The sequence below is a fragment of the Carcharodon carcharias genome, chromosome 7 (genome assembly GCF_017639515.1).
Source record: "Carcharodon carcharias isolate sCarCar2 chromosome 7, sCarCar2.pri, whole genome shotgun sequence".
Taxonomy (NCBI): domain Eukaryota; kingdom Metazoa; phylum Chordata; class Chondrichthyes; order Lamniformes; family Lamnidae; genus Carcharodon; species Carcharodon carcharias.
In genome coordinates this window covers 169,920,958-169,938,631 of record NC_054473.1, presented here as the reverse complement: position 1 = coordinate 169,938,631, position 17,674 = coordinate 169,920,958, and the positions used below count along the sequence as shown (strand labels likewise).

The 17,674-nt window shown below is 40.3% G+C and overlaps 1 protein-coding gene across 1 annotated transcript in view; it reads right to left on the bottom strand.

Annotated features, from left to right (window-relative positions):
- Positions 1-15,244, bottom strand: part of crispld2 (cysteine-rich secretory protein LCCL domain containing 2) — a 46,720-nt gene extending 31,476 nt beyond the window's left edge. Inside the window, exons 1-7 of the mRNA XM_041191316.1 lie at positions 15,002-15,244; positions 14,065-14,322; positions 12,679-12,797; positions 7,985-8,117; positions 6,102-6,217; positions 4,889-4,989; positions 1,380-1,538 (exon numbers count right to left, since the gene is read on the bottom strand). Of these exons, the coding sequence (XP_041047250.1) occupies positions 1,380-1,538; positions 4,889-4,989; positions 6,102-6,217; positions 7,985-8,117; positions 12,679-12,797; positions 14,065-14,289 (853 nt within the window). The 5' untranslated portion in view covers positions 14,290-14,322; positions 15,002-15,244. The remainder of the gene's footprint in view (positions 1-1,379; positions 1,539-4,888; positions 4,990-6,101; positions 6,218-7,984; positions 8,118-12,678; positions 12,798-14,064; positions 14,323-15,001) is intronic.
- Positions 15,245-17,674: the final 2,430 nt, after the last annotated feature.

Sequence of the window (17,674 nt, the reverse complement as noted above, 5' to 3'; positions counted from 1 at the left end):
GCAGACCTCAAGACAGATGAGACACAGGGAGAATGTCATGGGAACTATTGTTTTAATAAGAGATAGGTGGGACTGTGGAGTAGAACTATCAGGGTTACAGGTACTCATGAACTGAGAGCTGAAATGGAGATGATTGAACCTTTGGGGAAAGATCCCAGAGTTACAAGATGGAGAATGTTGGCAGCAAATGAGTTAAATGGTTTGCTGTACGAATATGGAATTATAGAAACTTACAACACAGGAGGAGGCCACTTAGCCCTTGGTGTCTGTGGCAGGGCATTGATAAGTACCAACTAGCCCCACTCCCCTGCTTTCTCCTCATACCCCTACAATTATTTCCTTTCCATCCAGTTTCTCCCTATTTATTCTATCAAAACCCTTAATAAATTTGAGCACTGCTATTAAATCTCCCCTTAACTTTCTCTGTTCTAAGGAGAACAATCCCAGCTTCTCTAGTCTCTCTGCTTGGCTGAAGTCCTTCATCCCTTATATCATTTGGATAACTTTCCTCTACACTCTCTGCAAGACTTTGACATCCTTCTGAAAGAATGCTACGCCCAGAATTAAACACGATACTTCAGCTGGGGCCTTACCAATGATTTATAAAGGCTTAGTATAATATCCTTGTTTTTGTACTCTCTGCCTCTACTTATAAAGCCCAAGGGTCATGTATGTTTTTTAACATACAAACTTTTCAATTTAAGCATGAACTGTTCTCATGATGGACACGTGATACAAAAGTACTGAGTACACAATAATGGTTAGAAAGCATTAACTCGTGTCCATTACAATGAGAATGAGCAAAGAATTCTGAATGTTTTGGAATTGGTGAAGGGGGACATATGAGCAAGCGGGGACAGAATGAAGGACAAGAAAGGAAACACTAACCAGCAAAAAAAAGGTAGAAATATGAAACCAAAAGTAAATAAGCCTGGCATAGACAAAGGAGGGAAATTAACATTACCAGATGCAAATGAATAATTACTTTTGTGTTTCTATACTAGCTATAAACATAAGGTCTGCCCAAGAGGCTACAAGATCCTTATCCCAAGGATCCTTGCGGCCATGTGCATAGAGTTTCTTAGCAGATCATTGGTTCTATGTACGCGATTAAAGCCATCTCTCACTGACCTGACTGGAATTACTTTTGTAATTAAAAGAACCGCCCATACAAATGCTTTATTGCTACATTACTATTAGCCCATTTTCAGCTTCTGAATCTTATTTGGAATTATGCATCCCAACAAAGACCAATCTTCACTTGTGCTCCTGAGACACTAGAAAGCTGTGCAAGTCTTTTTTCAAAGCAGCACATAAAACTTCTGATGCTTTCAGTAGCATTTAAGTGAATGAGGCATAAAGCTCAAATGCATCCTTACTCATGAACTCCTTGCTGTTAGGTTCCTCCTTTGGTTGCGGTTGTGGTTGTGGTTTTGGTTGGTAATATGGCACTGTCCATGGGTTTAATGATTCTGTATTGATCTGGGGAGGCTCCACTTCATTGGTTTGTTCATGGTGTGGTCTTCTCATTGCATTGCCTGAGAACAAATGTTGAAATAAAGTTAAATAATGTTTTGCATGCATGGGACCAGAATTTGAATTCAGATGAGGTGAATCAAGATATTTTTTCACGGTTTATTTTCATGTGTTCCTTTTTCCAACCCATTCACTTCCACGCTCATGTCAGCAGAAGGATGGCTCACTGTGTGAACTGTAGATACTCATGCACCTTGCACACTGATAATACATCTCACCTTAGAAAATAGAGGTCTACATTTTTGGAAAACATAAGAAATTGTCATTTTTTTCTCCCCAAAGATTGGAAGGCCCATTTGCTGACACCAAAAGGCTACTTGCAAATTATGCACAAGACTCACCATATCTTTGTTAAATAGGTAGCTTAGCTTCCATACTCTGACACACACACACACACACACACACACACACACACACACACTCACGATTAAATGCCTCAAGCTGCCCACACTGCCATTATATGATAGGCAGTGGAGAGACAGCAGGAGTGTGAAGGCCATTCTTTTCACCAAAGTTAGTGAAAAGGTGGGAAGGGGGTGTACATCATTTGGGGGGTGCCCTGTGCACATCATGTGCACCTCCACCTAAGATTGTACCCTGACTTTGTGCCTGCCCGCCCAGCCTCCAAAACCTGCCTCCCACCCCCAATTCCTTGTCCCACTCTTGGGTGTCCGATCCCTCCCACCCAAAAAGCCAGAACTTACCTGGGTCCGATTATCGTCAGTCTTCTTCATGGATATGCTTGCCGTCTCAGCAGCACCCACTACCGAATTCTGGCGCTACTGGGACTGCAAGAGCTGCCGGCCAATCGGGGTGGGGTGGCTGGGGGGGGGGGGGGGGGGGGGGGGGGCGGGACTTAATTCCATTGAGGGGCAGAAGTCCCACTGTCAGCTTGTTAAGACTGCCGGCAGCATAATATTGCTGTGGGGCAGCCTTTTTTACAAAAAAAAGTCGACCAACTTTTCTTCTGGGGAGGCTGGCAAGCAAGATACCCTCCCCTAAAATTCAGCACCAGGTTTCCCGGTGTAAGGTAATGTATGCATGGCCAGAATTAAACAATATCTAGCTCAATCTAACCTCATTTAGCTTTACATATCAAAAAGTAAAGGTGGTGTGTATGGAAATATCAATGTTAATCCAAATATATCAAGTTCATTGAAGTAATAAAATCTATCCATTGGATGCACAGTCTAGTTTTAACAACTAAAATACTGCATCTGAATACATTAGCAAGTCTTTTGTTTGCATACTTTTGAGGTACTGAGATGTTTATTGGTCATAATGGGTATCTGGGACAAGCATTAAACTAGGTTTGGTCATCACAAATAAACTGATGCACTAATGTATCACCAGAGTCCTTGAACAAGTTTACATTGGATATAAAGATATACATTGGCCAGATTCCAGAAATCAGATCCCTCTTTCTATCCCCACAGGCACTAAGAAAGCTTTTCCTCATTTCTCCTCGCCAGTTATCTCCCCATCTCTCTTGAAGGCATTCATTTATCCCCAAGGGAAAGGTTCTATGGTTGCTAGTTTTCCTCCAGCACCCACGTTCTCTGGGTGAAAGTCATGACACTGAGGCTGGAATTATCCTGTTTGCAGCTGAACATTAACAAGAGGGAGAAGAGGCCTCTCTCTACAAGGCCCCCTATTTCCACAGCAGTCCTGATGGAAATAGAGGGTTGGTGGGGAGAAGGTATCTCCAGTCAGGTAACAGAGAAAGTAGACTGTAACACTCAAGTTTTCTCTTGTTCTTAGCCACAGTCACATCCACTTTTGGACAGGGGTACAGAGTACAAGTCTGGCCTGAGTGGAGTGGCAGAGGTCTATTCAAACCACAGCAGGCATTACATTGAATCTCAGTCCTCACCAAACCCACTTCCTGCAGTGGTCTTTGCACAGCAGGAATCTTAGCCACTTTCCCCTTTTATAAAAGACCATTTTAGTGGTCCTACTGATAAATAAGGGTACATCAGACAACATAAGACAAAGGGCAGATTGAGACTTTTCTGGTCAGTATGGCTCTGACTGGTCTCAGCCAGTGAGGTAACTCTAGGATCCTTTTGCTAATTCTTTGATTCGGTTATATTTTCTTGCATTATCTGTCCCCAGTAGAAATAAACTGGAGCCCAATAGCCTCTCAATTTTGCTCAGAAGGGTAATTTAATGTCAAGTCAACTGTTAAAAAAGTACCTGGCAGCTCAAAATGAAAGGTTCTGTTTAGAAACAAGCAGCTATTCATCACAGAAGTGGATTATGCAAGCCAAAATCAACTGGATTAAGAATTTTAAATTAGTCAACCAAAAATTATATTAATTTAGGCTGAGTAGGGAGACATTGAAATCTTTTACTTGTAACAAACAGAAAAATGAATTGGAAACCACATAATGTGATCTTAACTGCACCAATTCTTTTTTCTGATAGCCATTTTTATGTTTGAACTGAGGCAAATTTTAAACTCAGTAAACTAGACACTGTGTAGCCAATGTAAAAATGCTTGTGCTGCCTGTACTAATGTTATAAAAAATGAACTTTTCTAAGAAACACAGTATTGCAATAAAATAATTGTTAGAATGTTCAACTTAATTAACTTTAAATTGACAGTGGAAAGAAATAATTACAACTGATTACAGCTAATTATAATTCTGATAAATGCTACCTTTCATTTTTTCCTCCAGTCTTTTTTTTGCACAAGTGACATACAGAATATTCCATTCAAAGACTTCAAATTTTTGTCTAAATTTCCCTTGTTGGTGTGAAATGGGGTCTGTCCTATACTCCTTTGATTAAGCTTCCTTTTCATTATTCATCTGCTCTGATCTCTCACTTTGATTTCTTCATATTGGTATGAAGGGTCAGTTTTCAATCCCCAGATATAATTATAATTACACAAGCTTAATAAGCCAGTTGGCCGTTTCTCACAGTAACCTTTAGATATTTATTTTCATATTCCCATGAAGGCTTTAAGTCAATTGCAAGTTCCTCCGCTAAGGGACTTCACCTGTCTCCGTTACTCATATTTCAAATTCTTTGAACCCAAGCCTTTCCTTTCACCTTCTCACAGATGTGCTTGCTTCACATTTCACCTCACTCTATTCACCTGAAAGGCACTCATTAACTGAGACCTGGTCTAATTGTTTGCAGCCGCAATGATCACTCAACTGCAATAATTCAGTGACCACGTTGTATTGATGACACAAAATATTGGGCGAAACATAAGTGAATACTCATCCACATTCAAACAACCTGCGTTCCTTGTTAAAGAAATCTATGGATTATTTTTGGGTGTTAGAGTGTAAATGTTGTTGCTGATCCATTTTATTGAAAGCAGTACAATAGATTTATATACCTTTGTAGCAGAGATTGTTCTTGCAGCCTCCACCATAGCTGGGCGGACACTCTGAGCATGGCCGGCCATGCTTATAAGGAGCTTCTCCGATCCAATTCCCCCTGGTTAGTTAAAAACAGAAATTAATTCTGGTAAATCTAAATTCAGTTCAGAGGAAATAATTTAAAATGAAGTGTTCTCATGCAGCTGTGTGTCTTTGCTTCTTAAATGAAGGGATTAATAGTTAGCCAAATGTAGGTTTCAAATTTGTGTATAATCCTGAGCCAGAATGGTCACCATCAAAAAATATAAAGCAATCTCCACCACTTCATCATTGACAGTATAAATGTAAGGGCTACAGAAGGGAAGCTTGCTATTTCTGATCACTTTCAACCCTGACAGAGAAATGGTTCAAGGTGGCAAGTGAGAGAAGGATCTCATGAGTTGCCTGCAAATCTGTTTGCTACACTTGCTCAAGCAAAAAAAAAATAGTCCATGTCTAAACAAAAAGCAAAGGTAACTGCAACAAACTCAAATAAATATTACCCCCAATGGTTTTCTTCCTTCTTCTCCCAAAGGCAGTGACTCATGCCGAGTTATAATTCCAGGTCAGAAGCCAGATGGCCATTGACTGTGTCAGCAGAGACAATGACAGCATTGACGGGTCATTCAGCCATGAAAGTTATCACATCCAAGTCCAACCTGGCTCTTTCCCAATGTATACAAATGTAAATTTTCTAGCAATGTTACTGGACTGTTAAGGGATCCCTAACTGATTTCAAGCTCCCTAACATGGGGGTGCTGAAGCCAATGCTGGCACTCCCTCCACCAGTGTGAGTGTCCCTACACCACTTGGAATATGGCGGTTCAAGAAGACGGCTCGCCACCACCTTCTCAAGGGCAATTAGGGAATTGCAACAAATGCTGGACTTGCACATCCCAGGAACGAATAAAAGAAGTACATCACCATCAGGATTAAACTAAAGTGATGGGTTTACCCTCTCACATCTGTTTCTTTGACCAGGGTAAATGAAGCATTGTGTAACTTGATATATGCACACTTCATGGAGAACAAATACATCTTAATTATTTGTTTAAATAAACATGTTATTTGCCAATTGTATTATAAAAGAAACACAACCGTTAGACAGATCCAAGGATTCCGTTTTATATCTCCATTTATCAACTAAATAACAATAAATCTAAATAAATGAGATGATGATCAATAACTTACTTTGGTGAATAATTGCATACTAAATAGACGGCATTCTCCCAAATTTCTCCCCATACATTCATTCTTGCACAGACATTAACAGCACAGCCAACTCTGTTCGTTGTTGCCCACACCAACTGAAAATAAACACAAAATGAATGTTAAACAAAGCATTGAGCTTTAAGAACATCTTGTGCACAGAACATGGCTTACTGCTAACCAAGTGAAAATAAGCACTGGTAACTTTATTGTTTTGGTTTGAAAACGGAAAGGCAACTTAGTTGGCTATCTTTACTCATTCATGACAAATATTTTATTTAACAGATTGCAAAATAATCAACAGTGTATAATCTCTAATAAGGGGTGATTAGAGGAGGAAATGGGATTGAGGGTTAGTGAGAGTGAAAAGTATATGCGCAGCCTTTAAAAAGGCAAAATACTGAATTATCCTTTGGTACAAGGCCAAACTGGAAGATAGCTGAATTGTTCATGATCGGATCTGTGAGTGAATGGTCTGCAGCTGTTGCCTGCAGATGTTCAGGATAGTGCATTGGTGAAACACTAAGGCAGATGATCTGGTGGGTAGCCCATTCTTAATTATGAAATGAACCAAGATACAGCCTACAGCAAGGCACAATAACCTTTACGGGATGTATATGTCAATGTTTGTGGTTGGAACATCATGTCAGTGCTGTCCAAACCTCTTTTGTTCAAATTTAAGAACAAAGGCCTCAGGGCAAAATTAGTTTCCAGAAATCTGAAACCTGCAAAACATTTTTTCACCTCTGCCCAAAGAGAGGCTACATGATATCCAGGAAAAAATCATTTTAAGATTTAATACCTAGCCCTATAGGAAACTGCCTTTATTTCAAGTCACAGTAAACACCAAGCCCACATTCTTTGGCACAGTGACTGCTTCTAAAGGCTCGAGGCAGGATTCATCTTATCATGAGATATCGTGGCAATTAGGGTATCATTTACATTCTAATGGCAGTTGTTTATTCAGTTAAATTATTGGCACTCAAGTATTGGTACTAACTACAGTGCAGTCCGGACACAGCACAAATCAAGGGGTTGTAAATTTATTTATCTTACAAACTGGAGTGGACTGCTAGTGCCAGATGGACAGAATTTCAGTATCTTCTCCACACTGTCTGATGGCCTTGATTCCATTTTGTGCCATGTTCCCTAAGCTAATAATACTTATTCCTCATAGGGCTGCTTGTTCTTGCCACAACTATTTCAAATCAGTGATTGATATTTGTGTTATATAACTTTGTGCATGAAAGGGCTAGAGTATAATATACAATATATACACCAAGCACATTCATTCACCAGCATCTATATGTTGATCAAACTTTAACATTAATAGAGAGCTCATTGGGCAGTCAATGTCTACAAACACTAGCATAGTTAAAAATAATACTTATGAGGCTCCCTGAGAACTTTAAAGTCTTCATAACATCTATAGTGTATACTGCAACTAGCAAACTGAAGCAGTGCAAGACCGCCTCATCAATGTGATCCCATGACTGACAACTTCAAGTCCAAATTATACAGCCACTTGTGTTGTTGAAGAATCAAAACTGTTTTGCTTTATAATTGCCCTATTAATCATTGTTTTAAATCTTTGTCACAAACAGTTCCACACCTCTCCTGAAGTTGATTTTTCTTGCTCATTTATCCACTGCAATGCAGATATAGTAACAAAGATTAAAATGTAATCACTTCTAACTAATGAACCATATGTTTGTCGGAAGTGATGTAATCCATAAATATTCCTAACCAGAATACACAAACATTTTGCTCTTCACAATAACCATTCAGCCATTATGTAAAACATCTGTTGTTTGGTTTGTGTATTTGTTTTGAAATGTAATCTAATTCTTGGGAATTCAACTTACTTGTGTGTAGTGGGTGCACATTGCACCTGAACATCTCTCAGGGCACCAAGGGTTGCACTCATGTGCGTATGGGTAGGTGTAATCTTTCACTTCATCATACCATGCTTGCACATGGGAAGCTGGAGAACGATATCTGAAACAACAGATGCACTAATCTTTCACAGCCATTACTTGCAAGCCATCTTATTGGTGAATCAGATTCATAAATACCTATTTAATCACACACAAACATCTTAAAATTATAACATAACAACGTAAGAGGAGCAGGAATAGAAATAGCATCTGTGGAGAGGAGAAAAGAGTTAACGTTTCGAGTCTGTATGTTTCTTCTTCAGAGTCGTATGGGCTCCAAACATTAAAGCTGTTTTTTTTCTCTCCACAGATGCTGTTAGACCTGCTGAGTTTTTCCAGCGTTTTCTGTTTTTGTTTCAGATTTCCAGTATATGCGGTATTTTGCTTTTACCTTAGGAATAGGGATAGGCCATACATCCCCCTGAACCTGCTCCACCATTCAGTAGGACCATGGTTTATCTGACCTTGGCCTCAATCCACTTAACTGCCTGTTGCTCATCACCCCAATGGCCCCTATAGTTCACAAATATGTCTATCTTGGCTTTAAATATACTTGCCACAACAGAAAATTGTGATTGAGTGATATCTATCTGTAACTTCACCAGCTAACTAAAAGCATACTAAATTGTTTAAAGAGGACCTTTTTTTTTAAAGACAAGAAATGACACTGACAAAAGATGGCTGCCACAAGTCAACTGATGATGGGAATTGTAAATTGACCACTGTTCTGGGAAGGTACTGAATGGATGCCCTGGCATGTTGCACAAGGAATTCCACATCTGAAGGTGTCAAGGTCCATTCCAAACAGGAACTAATGAAAAGAATGGGACATGACATTTGCATCTTTATGAGTCTACCAGGACAAAAGCTACCTGGAAGAGAGTCATCATAATGGATAATGACTCCTTCAGAAGCTAATGACCGGAGCATTATATATAGAGAACAAAAACCAGATTCAGACACCAGATAAACAAACCCTTTATGAAATAGTTGTTGAAGAAGGAGTTCACATGACTCAAGTGACCATTTTGAAATCTCTTTAATATAGCCACTTAACTCAGAAGCAAGGGTAGTCTGGAGAAACTGCTAACAGAGCAGTAAGGAACCTCTCTACATTAAGTTAAGTAAAGCCCTATCCATTAACAGTCTAAAAATCCATCACAAGAGATAATGGATTCCCATCGGAAAGAACCTCCGCAGAAAACGAATCGATTTCTGTAAAAGACAGTTTACGGATTAAAAGGGAATTGTCTCCATCAAATGCAGTTACATTGATTTCAATTCAGCTCTGGGATTTTAATCAGGAAACCAGGAAAAATCTCTGCAACAGTCAAAAACGCAAACTGTGACCTTCCATTTTCTTACCTTTTCAGCGTTGACTTGTAATTTGCTCAGGAATGTAACTACCTCCAGTATAACTTGTAATTTTTTTACATGCTTGTGTGTGTGTGTGTGTGTGTGTGTGTGTGTGTGTGTGTGTGTGTGTGTGTGTGTGTGTGTGTGTGAATGTGAGTTGCAAAACGTTCGAGGAGCATAGGATTACTTTTTTAAATATTTTGCTATCTTGTAATTAATGGATTTTAACTCAATAAAAACCAACCCCTGTTGTTAAAAAATATCCAGAAAGCCTGAGAGACTTACTTATTTGCAATCAGTATATAAACAGTTAAACAACGACCTTGAGAAAATTCCTTCAACCTCCTAAATTTACAAACGAATCTGTTACAATCAGACTTGGGGTGGTAAATTAGGGGAGTAATTTTTACCCCATCACGTGGTCCTACCAATTCAATGACTCAAGTTTGGCAGCTCTCAGGAGTAGAGAATCCCAAAGATTCACAACCCTCTGAGAGAAGAAATTCATCCTCATCTCCATTTGATCTGGTGTCATTATACATTGTGTCAGGATGGAGTATTCAAGTGAAGCAGGGTTAGGGAGCAGGGTTTAATTTAAACAGGGTGTGCACAGACAAAATTCAATCCCCTTTTTAAAGCCTTAAATTCTGTCCTTAATTTTATACAAGAACATTTTTGATTTTATGTTAACATTCAGTAGCAAATCTTGCAGCAATTTGGGATGCAGGTCAGATGTGAAGAACTGAAAGGGAGAATTCATGCATCCAATCAAAAATAAGATTTTTAATATGTTATTAGTTGATCAAATGTGGTGTTACAGACAAGGTGTCAGAGAATAAGGTCACTTCCTTACCTGTCTCTGTTACTCCTCTTTTTTCAATGTAATCGTTATTGCCCCTTCTCCATTGCCATAAACTATCTACAGCAGTTTGATACCAAAGGCAGTAAAGAGTCAATCATGTTGGTGTAGGACAGGAGTTATTTACAGGCTGAAGCAGTTAAGGATGATAGGATTTTTTTCTAAAGGACTTTAACAAACCAGTTGGGCTTTTATGACTTATAGCAACAGCAGTATTTTAATAATTATATTAACATTCAAATTCTCAACTACTATAGTGGGATTTGAACTCATATTCTGTCAATTAGTTAATCTAGCAACTTAATCACCACAGTACGAATACCCAGCCTTCTGCTCCTTTCTGTCTATTTCAATCAACTTTTCTTCTTCCACTTCTCTCACTCTAAATCTCTATTTCTTTCTGTTCTCTTTTGTTTCTTCTCTCTTTTTGGATGGTGGTAGAGCATGGTGAGTCAATCTGGACAACCAATATGGGCAAGATACATGTGGGCTGGGGTTGGAGGGAAAGTGTGTTCCTCAGCTTCTCCTTTCAAATCCCCTTCTAACCTTGTGTTTCTATTTGTCTCCTCCACCTTCGCTGTTCCACTATCTCCTCCACTTCCTGCCAACCATCACTCTCTCAATTCTTTGTCTTTGAACTTCCCAATCTGCCTCATGTATACTTCCATCCCTCTTGCACCATTGCGATTCATCTCATCATTAATCATCCATCTAGTCCATTCCCACTCCAATCCCCAGGCAGATAGCCAGAAGTCAATCTGCCTCTCTCTCTGACTCATTAGTATTAATAGTTACAAACATTTTCTCACAAGAGTAAGCACTTTGTAACCATCTTTTCGAACATCAAAAAATATTCCTCTTCCAAGAAACATGCCCTAAAAGGGGACTGACAACTATGGACTTCCATTGGATTGGTCCATGATTATGCTTGGCAAAGTACTGCTGTGGTTTGCCATTGCCTCCTGCAGGATGGCTGACCAGGAAACTCTCACTGCCTGCCATCAGGCAGATTGGAAGGATAATTAACCTATATGGCCACACTATGAACACAACTTCCATAGCGGTTAAGTCATGGAGTGGGACTTGAACCCAGAGGTGGGGACACTACCACCACACCACAAGACTTCCTTTCTGAGATTTATTGAACCCAAAACAAAAGCCACAGCAGGTATATTGTCATTATTCTCTCAAAAAGAATTATCCAATATAAATGTGACCTCAACAAAATGCTGAAATTTGCCCTCTGGCTTTTCAAAAAAGGCAACAGACTAAAAAGTGCTGCAAGTTGAGGGAAAATATGCCATCGATGTATCTAGCAATGCAGTGCTGATCTATTCTGGGAAATGAGGCACAGATTGCAACAATTCAAATTCAGCTCACAGCATCGAATCTCTGGGCAAAAATATCAAATCTATCTCTAAGCTTTCGGGAGAGCTTGAAGTCTTCAAATAAAAACTTGAACCACGATACAAAAGAGATGGGTAATTTTACTATGAAATACATATTTTTTAATTTATTTTAAAAATCTTTATTCGGGCATTAAAACTTTTAATTACTGGGAAAGGGTGACAGGCAATTTATCAGCTGAAAATTATTCAGAAACATTTTGAATAATTTGTAAGGCAAAGCCACCAACTGGTCAGATGATGCAGTTGCAGGGGGATTAATTCACATCGGCAAAAACTATCGTGGATGTGGATATAGAAACCTATAACGGTAAAAACTTCACACAAAAGTGTGACAATGTGTCAAATTTTGTAGAAAATATGGGCAGTATAGGGCTTTTGAAAAGTTTTATCGTTACATGACAAAAACTTGTGGCAATTTGAGATGCAGTGTGGCGGAGTTGGTTGGAGCACCAGCAGTACATGAGGATGAGGAGCTGGGGGAGATTTAAAACTGAGATGCTACTATGCCACCACTGGTGATGGGTTTAACTGCAGAATTACAAGATTACTTTTGTCATTTTCATTATAGACGCAGATGCAATAATGCGTTATAGGAAAAATTGACAACACATTTTGATGGTACTAAGTGCATAAGATGACAAAAGATGCTTAATATAATGTAGATCAGCTTTTGGACCTTATTATTTTTCCAAACAAAGATTCTTTGGATCACTTAAAGAGAGTTAGAGAGGAATTTCTCTGACTTTACTTCCCCCGATTTAACCTGGGTTTTCATCTGTTTTTTGCTTCTCCCAGAAGATGATTTTGGGTGGGGTGGAGAGTATAAATATTATGATGCACAAGGTATACAATAGTGTTAGACAGGCTGGATAGCATAGCCAGATGATCAGATCCCCTATTGCAAGTTCCTGTACTTGTTTCAAATTGATCCACGCAAGCCATGTTATAACTGTGTTCTGAAACAAGTGTAATACAATGCATCTGTGCAAGACTCTTACCTTCCCCAGTGCACGGCCAGGTTCTGACCTATTGACTTGAGCAAGTGGGAAGGCCCATGGTCCCAAACACATTGCTGGGCCCAGCTTTCAGCAGACCGCTCCAGTTCATTGTCCCACTCCTACAAAACGACACACCACACATTGAATAATGACGTGCAAGTAACGATTCATTGTGAGTCAAGGGTAGCAACTGGAGTTAAAACATTCCTTATGATGGCCCCATCATTAAGTTTTATTACAGAATCCTACATTTATTGTTCATTCATTCCCATACCATTTCAGTTTAGTGCAGTGATAATGATTGAGAACATCTGAATAAAAAGATGAAAACACAGAGTGGTGAAGTTACTAATTTAGATTCCTAGACCCCCTCTGAAGTTCCCTTTAACAATCTCTTTACATTGTTTTAGTTCCATGTCGAATTTACTTTAAAGCCCAGTTATAAGAATTTTAGGAATACATTTTGCTGGTAGGGTAAAGGATAAATAAGAGAGATTGGTTGTATTGACCGAGTATTTAATATTAAAATGTTTAGGTTTTCTCAGTTGACAATTCTGAAAAGAATGCATTACTTATACAAATACTTATCAACTCTTTTCCCTGCCCTTTTATTCATTGTCTAATCCTAGTTTCTTCACATGGGCTATAATGTTGCTTTACCAGTGTCCACAGTCCACTAGAAACAATCACAATGGGAAAATAAGTCTTCAACAAAATGGAAATCATGAGCAAACATTGAAAAGGTGTTATAAAAAGGGATTTAATTGATTTATTTTGCAGAAGCCAACAAAAAATGGTTTCTTCACACTTTCCCCAGGTTTATTCTACTAGGTTTACATCACAAGAAGGTTTCTCTGTCATTCTAGACAAATCAAACACAAGGAAGTCATGCTTCCATCAATATATGCAGAGAGGAGGAAGTCATGCTCCTCCTGAAAGTGGAGTTTCAGGGACAGGACAAGTGGGGCAGTGCAGTCCGGGCCTGGTTCAGCAATGGATGCGCTGTTGCACAGGGCAGTGCACAGGTGCCCCCTGGCTTTTTCTGGTAAATTGAAAAACCAAAAAGGGCATTTCAAGTAGTAATGTTGTTCTCCACACAATATACAATGACAGCTAGCCTGCCCTGAGCGATTGTCTCATTCACACACACAAAAAGTGCTCTGAACTTTCAAGAAAGCCTGAAAATGAAAAAAGAAATGATGCCAGAAAAGGGCAGAATGAACTAAAAGCAGAGTAAAACTTCTCATTTACTCACAACAGTTGTATCTAAGGCGTTTTCTGTATTGAGTTATTAAACTGAGAGTTCTCCACCCTCCCGTCTCTGGGACACTAACATGGCCATCAACAGGGTGTCCAGAGATGGAGAGACCTATGGCATCTACTCACCATATACTCCATATTCGAGCATGAAGGGTAGACCTCTCCCCTCAGGTGGTTGTGAAGTTGCAAAATCTCGTCTTTATCGATCTGGGGGATGGCCCTCTTGCTCCTGGAGTGGAAATAGTCGAGCAAACTTTCGAAATGCGAGGCGTTGCGCAAGAACCAGCAGCGCGACTCTTGCGCCAGGGCCAATACTGCGGCGAGCAGGAACCAGGAGCGGAAAGGGCTCATGTCTGAGAGGTGATCGATCTGAATGGGGACGACCTGGAATGAAGATGACAGGAGGTCAGACTCAACTGCTGGTAACAGGACTGGACCACATTGAGTGCTAGCTCAAGAGCCAATAACTCTTTGTAAGGACTGGTGCTGGAATCTAGTTCAGCATCAGCTTGGTGAAGGGCTTTGTTCAGTGCAGGACAAACTGGAAACCCTTCCTTACATCGGATGCTTCGACACGGAGGCTCGACACTCCAGCTTGCTGACCTGGATCAGAAAGAAGGGTGCATTGCTCTCATGTCAATAAATCAGAGCTAAATTCCGGCGATTAGATTAAAGATTATTTCATTAATCTGTGTTTTCTACTCTCCTCTTCCCTCTTGACTATTAACCCTGTATGATTCCCACCGATTGGATCCCCACCACCACCTCCCCCGAATCGGGAGAAGGGTCTCCGACTGAGGCTGAATGGGTGGGAGTTGGCGGGGGGGGGGGGGGGGGGCGGTTGTCCCCTGAGCTGAGCCGACCCCTGATCGGGGAACACGGCGGACTTTCCAAACTTCCCCCCTTGCGCCTTCAGCGTCCCAGAATGTTTCAGTAAAACAAACAAAGCCCAAGTTCCAGGTGTTTGGGGGTGGGGGGGGGGGGAAGAGAAAAAAAAAACAAGCTTGATGAGTTTATGCAAGTCAGAGATTTCGCTATCAATCCCCTGACTCCTTTTACTCACTTTGCACCAAGTCCAAGTGCGGGACAGACGAGAGAGAGAGAGAGAGAACGAGAGAAGGAAAGTCTCAGTCTCCTGCGCCGCCTGAATTTTGCTCGAAATGCTTCACTTTAAGACAGAAAGCTCCGCAGTTAAAGAGCAATTTTAACAGGCCACTAGCTTTTATGAGGTCGATTTCCCAGCTGGAGTAGGGATCCCGGATTGATGGCGGGTCTCTCCGTCTCTGCAGAAATCGATTGCTGAATTTATATATTTGCGCTGGGAGCTGGAGGGGGGGTACAGAGCGAGCTGGTCATATCCTGTGAAGTGATGTTGTTGGCTCGGGACTGGGGCTGTGACGCTGGAGAGAGGGAGCGGGAGAGAGAGCGAGAGAGAGGAGTGACGAATTCATGGACCTCGATGGAGATCGAGCCTCCTAACAACTTGCAGCATCTTTCCTCTTGAGTTTAAGCTGTGTGTGTGTGTGTGTGTGTGTATGAGAGAGATTCATTGAACTTTTTACTGGTGCTGCTAACAAGTCTGCAAAAATCGGGCCTTTCGGCTTTCCCTGAAGGGTAATAGGACGGTAATGTCCCCCCCCCCCCAAAAAAAAACAACCATCCCACTGAGTTTGGGTGATTCTGATGTGAAGAGAAAGTGGGGAGGTTGCTCACCAGCAGCCTCTCTGGGCTGTCCGCACGGCGCATTCGCCGCCGCACAAACCCACTTTCAATCCGTTTAATTTTAAAAGGGTGGAGGTGGGGGGGATGGGGGAGAGAGATGGGCAGAATACCTTCCCTGACATCGAACATAACATAATCCCAACATAATTCTCATCCAACCAGGCGGCTTCACTACTGAACATCCTTTCGCAACGCACACGGTTGGATCGCGTTTTCCGAGTTAATCCATTGAAAACAGTCCTTCACTTTCGTACATCGGGTGGTCATTACGTTTCGCAAGTAATGTTTTAAGGGACTTTGAGTGCTTAAAGCATTTAGTTTTTCCAAATGCAGGGGTTAATATATAGCCAAACATCAGCACCAAGGGACTAGGAGGGAGAGAAATGGACTTATCGACTTTGATTATGCTAACAGGAGCAATTTACAGTAACCCTTACCCCAAGATGATATTTGGCCGTTTATTACGTACTTTGCAACAACAACAAACGGGCGGCCAACTGAACATTTTACTGCTGGACTTCATTTAGAATTCACTGAAAATGCGTAATTGATCTTTCAATCTTACATATGTGTGTTTCAAGAAGCACTTTATAAATCTCGCCGTCATGCTCCCTTTAATCGTGGGTACAAAGGCGAATAAAACACAAAGTATTGATGTCTTAGGGAAACAAGTTAACATTCTGAAATCACCTCCTCCTGAGCTCCGGGAAAGTTTTGGTTGGGATGTTAATCACTTGATATTTGACGAACATCTTACGCTTAGATAAAATTAGGTATGGGTCAAGGATTTTGTACAGTTGGACAGGCCGGAGCATCTGGTTCACCGTAATGTTGAGAAGTCGGTTTGGATTTTGCTCGGATGGGTTAACCTGGAGCAGCCAATGGTTTAATATCTCTGCCAGTTTCCATTGGAACTTGCCCTCTAGCGGTAGCAGATTAAATTCACGTTTTCTGTACCCAAAGCCGTATCAGTTGAGCCAAAGTGAGCTCGCTCCCAATGCAATGTTTACAACCAGCTTAAAAAAATGTGCCTTTCAAAAGAAGTCAAAGGTTTTCTGGCTCTTGAGTGATACCATTATTACAAACTCAAGAGTCCGTGAAATAATTAGAGATTCGTGTTAAAAGGCCTGATCTGCTCTCCCAGTTACAAAATAGGCTGAGGGTGAATTAATTATAAATCACAGGAATACAGGCTGTTGCAAAAGAGTGTTGACTCTGCCAAGTATTGTACTGCAAGAAGTAAATAAACATACACACGTGATACAAAATACTATTTAGTACAATAATATTGAGCAATGGGGAGCGGGCAGGACAGTCGGAGGAATCATGTAGTTTCAAACAGCCAGCAGTAAAGTTCTGTCGAAAGGTCATGAGGACTCGAAACGTCAACTCTTTTCTTCTCCGCCGATGCTGCCAGACCTGCTGAGTTTTTCCAGGTAATTCTGTTTTTGTTTTTGTTTTGGATTTCCAGCATCCGCAGTTTTTTTGTTTTTAGCACAAAAGACAGGGTGGGTATTATTGAGTCCTCCTGTGTTGTAAGATTCTATGAATCTCTGAGCAATTGGCTGTCCTGCTGTCAATGATAGTCCCACTCCACTAAATATGTGCACTAATGCATTCGATATAGGGCAATTTATTCAAATCTGTGCTTTAACTAGATTTTTCCCAGTATTTGCCTTTCACTAGGTTGTAATAATAAATCTAGTTAAAACTATCTTCGCATTACTATCACTCATAAATAGGACATTAACCTATTTCACACAGGCTACATTCTATAAATCCTTGTTAACATATTTATTGAAATTCATTTTTTGATAACTACTTCCAGCTTTGTACCATTTATCACTTAATTTTACAGAACTACATCACAAAATAAAGCTAGTAAAACACTGGGATCAGTCTTTGAGACATTTGAAAAAGTTGAAAAATACACAATTTATTAATCTCTCACTGAATCTTAAAACATAGATCTTTAAAAGCTTGAAAGTGTTATAAACTATAAAAATGTTTGACA